We start from the raw sequence: 12,359 nt of genomic DNA, 5'->3' as shown, positions 1-12,359 counted from the left end.
TACCAATATACCGGATCCGAAAACCGGATCCGGTGCTAGCAGTTTGTGGGAAAATAATATAGCTGTTGCATGAGTAAGTACTTTAAATGCGTTGTGCGTATATATTTGCAGCTCTATTAGAAGTCGTTTAGCTGATGACACAATTAACAATATTTGTTTTCTACGATCTTATTTTCAAAATTAATATTGATTTTCTTTTTATACTTATAGTTTTTTTACAATTATTACTTAAAATAATTATTTATCGTAAGTTGATTAAACTAAAGAGTCCTAAACTCATTATTGTGATAATTTTTGCCATTCATTCGTTCGACAGATTCATCAAATCATGATGGTATCTGTTATAATCATAAATACGAGTAACCTATAAGACTTGTTTGTTAGCATTCTCAAATACTTTAATAATGATTTTGATCTCATTTCAGTTAATTACGTAAGGTTAATTGTATCTATTAGATATTTTAGTTACTTGATAATTAATATTGTTACTTATAAATTGATCTATCTGTGAAAGTGAAATCTAGAAAGACTAAGCTACTCGTTACGTCGTAAAATTATTACTAGTTACCTACACTACTAAATTTTAATTGTTTTCTTGTTGTCTATTTAGTCTTAACATTGGTTAAGAAATAAAGTCGATTTTATATATTTGTGATTTATTTTTAATAAGCTACCTACATGTAAGTGCAGTGACACTTGATTAACTTACTTATTTTGTACTAAAAAGCGAAAATCATCTTGATTTAATCAATCCGGTCGGATCCGGTCGGATCCGGCCGGATTGATGGGAATCCGGTCGTATCCGGCCGGACTGAAAATGACGCCGGATTGCAATCCCTAATTGTCGGTTTATTTTGTTTTTTTAGAAGCCGAACAATCAACTTAAGTAACCTTATTAAAGGTAGGTTTTATCTTTTTTAAACACTTATGACCCTTCGTACAAAAGGCAACGTAAATCTTCGAAACCCGGTAATTTAAGTCGCTAAGTTTACGCAATATAATTTAATAGAGGTTCGTACACAGCGCGAATCACCGAAATTTCTATCTGTCATCGCCAAAGACAGAAGCGTTACCGCAACTGCAATTACAGCGAATTTTCTCACGACGATCTTGACAAACAGACGACAGAGGACGATAGACGACAGAGGACGATAGACGACAGAGGACGATAGACGACAGAGGACGATAGACGACAGAGGACGATAGACGACAGAGGACGATAGACGACAGAGGACGATAGACGACAGAGGACGATAGACGACAGAGGACGATAGACGACAGAGGACGATAGACGACAGAGGACGATAGACGACAGAGGACGATAGACGACAGAGGACGATAGACGACGCGCGTCGACAATGCAATGTTGTATGTACGGAGCGTGCGCAATGCGATTCTCGCGACGCAACCTTGCAATATAAGTTTCGACGGTTTACGTAGCCTTGTCTAAAGCTTAATTGTTGTAAATATCGATGGCTCCTACTAATAAGGGCCAATGTGCAAATTGACAACTTTACAAGAGAGGCTCTCAAAGTTTCATCCTTTTAGGAAAATATAGGCACTTTTACTTTAACAAAAAAACACGTTGTCACCTGTATATGTGTATTTGTGTTTAATGCATGTTGTTAACTAAACTAAGAAGTAGCTTTTAACATAAAAATTTAAAAATCATCAATTTGTTACTTTGGCCCTTATACATAGGACCCATCGATAAAAAATACTGATGTGCTTCTGGTTGTGCCATCGTAAAACAATAAAGCAATAAATAAAGTCTCAATCAGTCCCATACAATAAACTGAGATACCATATCTATGACGTAAGAATCTCAAATCCGTTATTTCGTTGAACAGCAGTAGTGTCGTACGTAATAATAACATATACGCTCGACCGATCGATTCTACAGTCCATTGGACGCGTTGAAAGTAAATGGGTCGAGTTCTTCTAAGGGCTAACATACACGGACTGTTTCGATAGTTGGCTACGTCATATACTAACAACTGTATACAATCCGAATAAAAATGAAACTAGCTGTACGATAGTTAGTTAGTTAGTTAGTAGTAGGGGCTCAGTTCTCCGCAACTCCACGACAAGCGCGTATTTTGCGTGAAGGCAGGCTGTGGGTTACTCCAGCCAGCCCAGCTCGCCAAAGAACCCCAGCAATCCCTTAATGTTGCTGGTGATCTCTGGCGGCGACCTCGGCGGACCGAGGTATCTGTCCCTGTAGTCGGACACTGCCGGGCAGTGTTGTATAACGTGCAATGCTGTTTCTTCTTCCTCCATGCACGCCCTGCATAAAGGACTGTCTGTGATACCTAAGTTAAAAAGGTGTTTGTTAAAGTGGCCGTGACCTGTCAGAGCAGCTACAGCTATTCTGAGCTGTGGCTTACTTAATTTAAGTAGCGTGTTTGAGATTCGCTTATTAATTTCCGGCAGAACTTCTTTGGTCTGCCTGCATTCACTAATGCAATCCCAAAGCGCGCTGTGCTGGTCGTGGCTTCTGCTTGTTACCTGCGACCTTAAGTATCCTAAAGGCAGGGGGACGATTGGTTCAGGGCCGATTGCTCGGCTACCGGAACCTTTGCGGGCCAGCTCGTCCGCTGCGTCGTTGCCTCTGGAGCCGCTGTGACCTTTAATCCATCGAAGGTTGATATTGTTGACTGCTCCTAAATCATTCAGAATTAGGTGACACTCATATATAAGGCCTGAGTTAACTGTGTAGCTGTTAAGTGCCTGGAGCACAGCCATGCTGTCGGTAAGTATGCAGATGTTTTCGTCTTTTGCTTTCCTTGCAGCTATGGCGTGTGCTGCTAAGATTATACCCATGCATTCTGCTTGGAATATGGTACAGTACTGACCTAGGGATGTGTGTATTTTAATGTTCAGGTCTTCCGAGAATACTCCCGAACCTGAACCTTGGTCAGTCTTAGACCCATCTGTGTAGATCATCAGGTGGGTGTGGTTGTGCCTACCCGTGTCATTGTGTTTAGACTCAGTGAGGTGTATTTTGTATTTCTTGTCAAAGATGTATTGTTTGGGGATCAGGTCGTGTTTGGCATCTACGATGGGCAGCGCTGCTGTGAGCGTGTCCAAAATAGACGTATGAGGGATCCTGTATTGTCTCCATAGATTGAGTGTGCGCAGCCTTAGCGCCGTTGAGGTTGCTGTTTGTTGTATATGGATGTTTAAAGGTGTCAAATTTAGTAGGGCTTCCAAAGCAGTAGTGGGAGTCGTCCTCATACTGCCTGTTATCGCCATGCAAGCTAGTCTTTGACACCTTTGGAGTTTGTTGCATGCGGTAGTTTGTTTGGTTTTTGTCCACCAGACTAGCGCTCCGTATGTGATGATTGGTCTTATAACCGACGTGTATAGCCATAGCACCGTTTTTGGTGAGAGCCCCCATCTTTTACCAATCATCTTTTTACATTGCCAGAAGGTTATAGTTGCCCTATTTACCTTGCTTTCAAGGTGTTTGTTCCAGTTTAATTTACTGTCTAATATCACGCCTAGGTATTTCACCTCAGTTGATATTTGAATTTTTGTGCCAAATAGCGAGGGGGGGTTATATTCACCAAGAACCCTTTTGTTGGTGAACATTACTATCTCGGTCTTTTTTGGGTTGACTGATAATTCGAATTTATTACACCAGCGTTCTACAATTCGTAGCGCCGCTCGGGTGAGGTCGCAGGCGACACTAGCCGAGATAGTTGTGATCAGTATTGTTAGATCGTCGGCATATCCCACCGTGTAGTAATTATTCTTGTTTAGGATGCTAATTAGATCGTTAATGACTAGATTCCACAGCAACGGTGAGAGGACTCCCCCTTGGGGACACCCTCTCATAATTGTCACTATTTTAGAGTCATTAGTCCTTATGATCCTTTTACTTAGCATCTGTGTGACCCACTGGCATATTGCGGAGTCAACTCCGTGATTTAGTAGGGCCTTTTCAATATATTTGAAGTTGGTTTTGTCAAAGGCTCCTTCTATGTCAATAAAGGAGCCCATACAAATTGATTTATTATTCAACGCGTTCTCTATCTTGCTAACTACAAGATGGAGGGCCGAGTCGGTCGATTTGCTAACACTATATGCGTGTTGTAAAGGGTGTAGGGGGTTTTGCCTTAGGGCTACTTCCCTGATGTATCTTTCGATAAGTCTTTCCATCGTTTTTAAAATGAATGACGTTAGGCTTATCGGTCTGAAGGATTTGGCGTCGGTATAGTCGCCTTTACCTGGTTTAGGTATAAAGATGACTTTAACTTCTCGCCAACTTTTAGGCACGTATTTGCATGCTAGACAAGTTTGCATGAGTTTAACTAGCCTGTGATTTAGAAGGCGTTCCCCCCACTGGAGCAGGGCTGGGAAAACTCCATCTGGTCCAGCAGCTTTGAAGGGGTGAAAGCTATTAATGGCCCATTTGAGCCTGGACTCTGTAATGACCTGCTCGGCAAGTACCCAATCATGGGAAGTGGGTGAACTGACGTCATCAGACCACTCTGTAGTTCTGCTCAATTTGCAGCCAGGGAAGTGTGCATTAAGCAGAGCTATTAGTGTTTCGTCTGATGAGGTTGTATAAGTATTATCCGTGGTGCGTATAGTTTGAGGTCCTTCAAGTTGTTGGCTTGAAAGGACTTTCCTAACACGGTTTGCTTGAGCGCATTTGTCTATGTTGCTACAGAAGTTTCGCCACCCTGCGGTGCGGCGCTTTCTGATGCACTTTTTGTAGTCCGACTTTGCCTTTTAGCTGTACGATAAGTGTTTTAAGTCTGTTTTGATTTTTTAATTGCGTTACCTTTTTTTAACATTTAAGAACGGTGATAACGTATTTGTTACATTAGCCAGGGGTTAAAGGAGATAGAAATTTTACCTTTTCACATTTTAGTAATGAGCATTTAGTCGATTTTATGAACTAGCTGTCACCCGCAACGCCGTCCGCTCGGAATGAAAAAAATAAAACTGAATGAGTAGCCTATGTGTTCTTCCATATGTTCTACATCTATACAAAATTTTATCGAGATCCATGCAGACTTTTAAGAGATTTCTTACAACAAACATCCACCCATCCAAATAGGGTTGCCAGGTCGCCAAACCTAGTAGCCAGACATTTGGGTAGAAAGGCCGGACACGACCGTTAGTCTCGTCGCCGGCGCTCGGCCATTCTCGTTTGCGAAATGTAAAAAGCCTAACAAAAGCCATTTTGGCCGGACACGCAATCAAAAAGCCTACCTATGTCCGGCTTTATCCGGATGCCTGGCAACGCTACATCCATATAAACATTCGCATTTATAATATTAGTAATATTTTTTATAATTTATGTTCTAAAAGTTTGTTACTACTTTATCATTTATACGTGTTTGTTTGTCCGCAGGCGGTTCCGATAGCAACAAGGGCAAGAGCAAGAAGTGGCGCAAGATCCTCCAGTTCCCACACATATCGCAATGTTTAGATATAAAAACAAAAATAGGTGAGTTGTCAAGACTACAATATAATTCTATGTGTACAGTCACCTTCGTTCGCGGTATTACAGTTAGCTTGCAACAACCTTTTTAAAATTAAGTAATTGGCCTGCAATCGATGTTTTGATCAATTAAAAAAACAAATGTAAGTTATCTGCACTGTACCCCTAACTATTATACATTATAGAATACGATAGTGTTACAAAATATAGCTTTATCATTTGAAAGCGTTCAAACGATTGTGGCTATTAAGGTGGGACACCGCCATTTATCGCGACTGTACGTTTATGATATCAAGGGTTACTAAAGATTGATGAATCCTTATGAATTATTTGCTCAGGTATACTTCTTTTCAAACATCTAGGCAGCTTAAGGTTATCGGCACGCAATAGTGCTCGCCTCGCTATACCTAAAATTGTATTCTGAGCGACTCGTGCCAAGTTAAGAGCCACCTAGATAACTGAAAACAACTATACATACATACTTGTAAGTAGTTTTCTGTCCAAATAGCGGAACTCCGTCATTTGTCCCGCGGCGGTCCCGTGTTCATTTCCCTTGAAAATTATGCATTTCCTTTCGCTCGAGCGCTGCCCACGTGTTTTATGATACAATCAGTGTCATTGCCATACTGTCATAACACACTCTGTCATAAATGCATAAAATAAATAAAGTATACAGTCAACCCGTGAACATGGCGCATGGAACTGTGCCGAAATATCGGGAGCTCAAACAACCTAATCGTGGTAAGAATCCCGTTTCTTACGAACAGTATATAAATAAAGTATGTCATATCTGAATGAAAATTCTATTTAGACTTGTAATTATCATCTTCCTTTTTTTCGGGGGGGGGGGGGGGTAATCTTTAAAAGATACCCTGCCTTCTCGGGGAAAGATAGGGTTATGTGAGACTTGACTCACTAAAACGCTCTCAGTGGACATCCTCAAGTGCAACTGGTGAGAGTCCCGGGATCTCCAAAGGAATGCACCGGGACTTATCATTATCCTGCCCGTGTCTCTATGTAATGTCGCTACAGTATGTACTACTCTTCCATACAATCTCTATTCGCCATCATATCTGAATTCATTCCCTTCTTACGCATACCTTTCAACCAATCCATACTTTCTTCAGTTTTCTTCTACCTTAAGACGTCCTGTAGTAATTATTTTAAATAAATTTCATAGAAAAATTCACGTAAATTCTTTTAAAGTCTCTTCATGGAATGTTCATGTGCTGAATTTTTTATTAAAAATTAGTGGAAAACAACTTTTAATACATCATATTTTCACAAGACGTTATTTAAAAATTACCATAAAATTACATAAGTGATTTTTCTTTCAAAATTTTGCTAATAATTTGGAACTGAATAAGGCGTGAGAACAAATTGCATCCTCTTTAAGATAACACAATTTAGATTTGTAGGTTAATTACGTTGTAATGTTTTTATAATTGGGAAATAATATCAAAAGGTTTATTTTAAGGTCAGTTTGACCTTGAGACTAATATTTAATGCTGTTTTAATTTAATAAATATAAAGGTACATATAAGGAAAAATAAGATTTAATTTAACGGCCAGGTATAACTAATTTGAAGTATTAATTTCTCATAAGGTCCATTTTTTTGCAATCAGTCATTATAAAATTTTACAACGCATTTTAGGAATATTTTAGGCAACTAATCAACTAAATCTTTTTACTGAGGTTATTTCAAGTATAAATGCGATTGGTATAATGGGGAATTTTATAAAAGCTAGTTTTCATATTAATTTTAACTGTGGTAGACGTGTCAACAACAACGTCTGTTGCATGAATCGACTCGACCGGTGCAATAACCACTACCACACATAAGACAGGTATGAAGGTGGAAGTTATTACGTGTTTCTTTTGATGAGTGCGCGTGGCAGATGCCTAATTTTAGTTCTCTTTCCCTTCACACCCTTTTCTAATAAGAAATGTTTTTGAAGGGTTGAAGATTTGATGGTAGAGGTACGCATACGAAAGGCAAATATTATCTTTCTATGCGTCCCCTCTCCTCCGTTGATCAAAGATAGGCAACGCATCTGCAATTGCGGATATTTATGGGCAGCAGTGGCTTCGCTATTTCGACGAATTCAGATCATCATCATCATCAGCTCATACTTCCCGACCGAGGGGCTCGGAGCCCACCCAATGTTAGGGGTGACTAGGCCATAGTCAACCACACTGGCCAAGTGCGGATTGGTTGACTTCACACATATCATTGCATTTCTTCTCAGATATGTGCAGGTTGCATCACGATGTTTTCTTTCACCGTAAGAACGTCGAATAAATGTACATATGTAAATTGAAAATCGAAAAACTCATTGGTACATGGCGGGATTCGAACCCAGGACCTGCAGATTCCAAGTCAAGTGCTTAACACCTGAGCCACCGACGCTCTCGAATTCAGATGACTTATGTAAAAAATCTTGAGTGAAATACGAGTAAATGAATGATGAATTCTTATATGTACATTTTATTTTCATGAAGAAGAGCCTACATGGTTTATGTAAAAATGTCATGGTCCCACTACGTTTTTTATAAAGTTACAAAAATATATGGTAATGTCGTAATTTCTTTTTTAATATGATGGATTCGAATCCTCGGAGACTTTATTATCAATCATATACAGGCTCAGGTCAGAATGTCAGCAATTCACAAACTTTATCATCTCCATTAGTTAACAATGTTATGTCAACGGCTGGAGGTTTGCCAGATCATGAATAAGTTATTAATGTATATAAAGGCATTTGCCTAGAAAAATATCAGCAAAAATTTTCGTACATATAGTTCTACAAGACTTGTGGCAGTCGGAAAATATCTATCTATATATAAAAAATAAAGTCGTGTTAGTTACACTATTTAGAACTCAAGAAAGGTTGAATCGATTTGACTGAAAATTGGTGGGCAGGAAGCTTAGAACCAGGAAACGGACATAGGATAATTTTTACCCCGTTTTCTATTTTTTATTCCGCGCGGACGGAGTCACGGGTAAAAGCTAGTGAAATATAAATGTCATATTTCGACCAATGATTGAGCGGTAGCTGCATTGTTTCACGTTGCCATTTTCATTATTTCGAAATTACATAAAAATATCAGACATGATGTTATGTAATGTTTTTAGGTTAAATTACTAATGTATTTGGATAAATCAATTTAAATAAGGAATTACTACTAATACTCAGGTCAAAAGTTGCAAATTAATTGCTTGGAGCTGCAACATGGACGGTTCGGAGGAAATTTTTAACAACTGGTAACCCTTAAAACTTGTAAGCACTGTCAATGTGAAAAAGTTGCCACAAGATCTTTCTGGAATTTATGTCCACCGGCTTAGATATTCTTTTGTATCTAAGACTTATTGCATTCTGATGGATGTGAAGATAATGTTCATTCGTCAAGATATACTAGTTACCTAATTAAACCTATTTCATATGTATCTTTCTAATATTATAAATGCTAATGGATGTTTTTTTGAAGGTAATCCGGAACGGCTCAACGGATTTTGACGAAATTTGGCACAGATATAGAATATAGTCTGAAAGAATACTTAGGCTATTTATTAAGTTTTTTTTTAATTCCGCGCGTACGGATTCGCGGGCGACAGATAGTGTATAATATAGATAATTAACGAACAAAAGGTAGTTAACATGTTTTACTGTCTATTTATAACGTTCGTACAAAAGATTTACGGACGATAAAATTAAAGGAAATGAACTCTTCGTAATTTGACTTGATTTATATTACGTTTCCCCAAAGAGAATTTGATCACAACCTAATTTGTTTGACGCCATTTTTTATTTATTGCATATTTTTATACTGTTTCAGAAAAACAAAAAAAAAATACTGCAGGTTTTTCCTCTGACTGTATTTTATCTTAACATTAAAATTACTTGAGTGACTTGCATTAAATCATATAGAAAATATATTTTATACAATAAAATCTCATATTATTTATCACGTAATGTTCACACGGAGGCAGTGAGGCAGAGCTGTAGATAAAACAGTACTTCAAAAGTACACATCTAGAAGCAAACTACTCTTTTGACTGTGTGTTCAAATACTAGTAGTACTATACTATTTACTGCTCTGCCTTCCTTTTGCCCTCGTGTGAAACTCTTATAAGGATTGATTGGTATAAACGTCTTAGAAATCCACGTAATACTTATTTATGTGTCGTAAAACTGAAACAAAGTGTTCGTATACATCCTAGTTGGAAAAAATTACCAACAAACGTTCACTGTTAGGGCCCGTTTACACAGTCCGGAGCGGAGAGGAAGCAGATATTTATCTTAAATAAATAAGTTTTAGAAGAGATCGTAAAGTTTAATTTTAAAATATTAAATGAATTATTCATAGCACTCTTTTAATCGATATCGATTTTTTACTAAGGAGTAATTGAATAAAATGGGCAGCGATCGCTTTGCTATTTCGGCATATGACTGGCTGCTTGCTTGTTCACCACCTTATGATATAAATACAAAAGCTGTACATTCGAAATTTAAAAAAAAAATACCCAAAAAGGATCTGTATTTACTCTCTTACGCTTGTATCACATATGCTTGTCTGCGTAAATAAGAGCGTATAATTAGGATTTTATCAGTAATGCAATGCGTAACTAATGCTGATTACTGTCCGCCACGCCTGTCCACTCACCATTGACAGTATCATAAAAGACTTACAAATACGCTTCAACTTAAACATGACAGATTTTGAAATGTCATTTTATTTCGTGTAGTCAGTTAGGATTACTTCATTGATTGCAACATCCAGAATCGGTTTATGATAAAGTCTTAAATTACCCTTAAATCTTTTAGTTCTTTACCGTAAGTCCCTTACTATAACTTACTAATATTATAAATGCAAAAGTTTAGATGTATGGATGTTTGTTTGAAGGCAACGGAACGGAAGAATCTTGATGAAATTTGGCACAGATGTAGAACATAGTCTAGAAGAACATTTAATTCCGCGCGGACGGAGTCACGGGCAAAAGCTAGTTATTATTATATATACTTAATTTACCCGAAGGGGATTCCTTGGTCACCATTTAATGTCTCAGTGTGGCAGTTAGTTAAAATGTGTCATCTCTCATAATTTTATAACTAAAAAATAAAAAATAAAACTTGAGAGGTGTCAAGGGACACCCGGATGGAACGAAGTTCCTTTCGATTAATTAGTGAAAGAACCAATGTTTATTCTATGAATAAAAAACTTAAGTCTTCACAAGAAGTACATTTTATTTCTATGAATTTTCGTTATATATAGCCATGGTGAAGTAGCGCTCATTCGTCGATAACATACTTACTATACCAAAAGTGTCGTGACAACTTTTCGTAAGAATTTTTTCCGTCTAGCCCCCTTTCACAACGCGCGATAAGGAACTTCGTTCCAAAAATTCTAATCCAATACTTAAAAAAAAACTATTTTTAATTCTCTAATGAACATACTCCTTTATCATAAGCTATATGACTTTCAAATAAGCACATAAAAATGCATTAGAAAGTTTTGAATTTGCATTTATTTACATACAGAACAATTGTAAACGAAACTTGCCTCAACAATGTTTTTTTTTTCGTAATTTTAAAAATGGAACACAACACACTGGCCACAAACAGTAGCTTTTATGTTTTAACAAAGAATACACATTATAAGAGTATATATAATATATAATATATTATAAGAGGACAACGAAAAAAAATAGGTTGTAAATTTTCAGATTTTTTTTCTGTTTTATCAAAATTTTTTAGTAAAAACATTTTTGTAAGACAATTATTGTGATGGTTGGTTTTGTATTCGATCAAAATTGCTCGTTTATTATAAAAAAAATATCGTTTTGTGAAGTAAAAACGCGTATATTTAATATTAACGTGTTACAAAAAATCCCATCTGTTTACGTTAAGCGGTGACGTGATAAGACCACAAATTTCCTTTTCCTTAACGAGTGATGAGGGAAAAAATAATTAATTTCGTATGTCACAGCCCTACGCTCTAAAATACGCCTACGGTAACCATGATTGACGTTATTTATGAATATTCCTGTTAAAAAAAACTTTTTTTTATGTAATTTAATTAAGTAGATTCTTTTTTTGAATTTTAGATAACAATAAAAATATCTAGATAGATAATCAGATTAACCGAAGTAATCTTACTAATGTTATAAATGCGAATGCTTGGATGGATGTTTGTTAGAAGGTCTAGAACGGCTGCATAGATCTTCCTGAAATTTGGCATAGATGTAGAACATAGTCTGGAAGAACAAATAGGCAACTAATTCATTTTTTTTTAATTTCCAATTGGACGAAGTCACGAGTGACAACACAGGGATATATAAATACGTATCGAAATCTTTGGGCATTGCCCTTTAACTTTCTTTTCTTATATCTTAAAACCTGCATATCATCGTTTGACAATGACGTATGCAATCATTTTGTAACACAATCTTTGGTTAGATATATATACATATATATATATACAGTTATTCCAAATCGTGACACGCTTTATCAAAAGTATCAGTTACCATCTTAAACGTTTATTCACAGACGTAACTCTGTGATTTATGTTGTCTCTGTCCTTTCAAACATAATGAAAAAGATAGCAATATGTTCATGTTTCGACAGTGTAAACCCGCAGTCAGATATAAGTTGTTTTGCCGTCTAACGGTCTCATACCGGTTTTGTTGACGAGATTTGTGTAAAGGTGGGTATAGACTAGAGCATTTACTTGTAACAAAACAACGAGCCGCTCTATGATATGTTGTTGTGTACCCTTTCACGAACCAGACGTGCTTTGGAAACTATGCTTTTACCTGTATCATATCATTCGTTAAAACGTTACATTACATAGAAATGATTGAGAAAATGCTTTAGTGTATATTCACCTTTATGTACAAAA

At 37.0% G+C, this 12,359-nt stretch overlaps 1 protein-coding gene across 2 annotated transcripts in view; it reads left to right on the top strand.

Moving 5' to 3' along the window:
- LOC106707248 (G protein-coupled receptor kinase 2) overlaps positions 1–12,359 on the top strand; it is a 67,562-nt gene that overhangs the window by 16,476 nt on the left and 38,727 nt on the right. For both annotated transcript variants that reach the window (XM_045684082.1, XM_045684081.1), the window contains exon 2: positions 5,369–5,464. In XM_045684082.1, coding sequence (XP_045540038.1) covers positions 5,369–5,464 — 96 coding nt within the window. The remainder of the gene's footprint in view (positions 1–5,368; positions 5,465–12,359) is intronic.

Source organism: Papilio machaon, chromosome 24 (assembly GCF_912999745.1).
Source record: "Papilio machaon chromosome 24, ilPapMach1.1, whole genome shotgun sequence".
In the NCBI taxonomy this organism is placed as follows: Eukaryota; Metazoa; Arthropoda; class Insecta; order Lepidoptera; family Papilionidae; genus Papilio; species Papilio machaon.
This window is presented reverse-complemented; position numbering and strand designations above follow the sequence as displayed.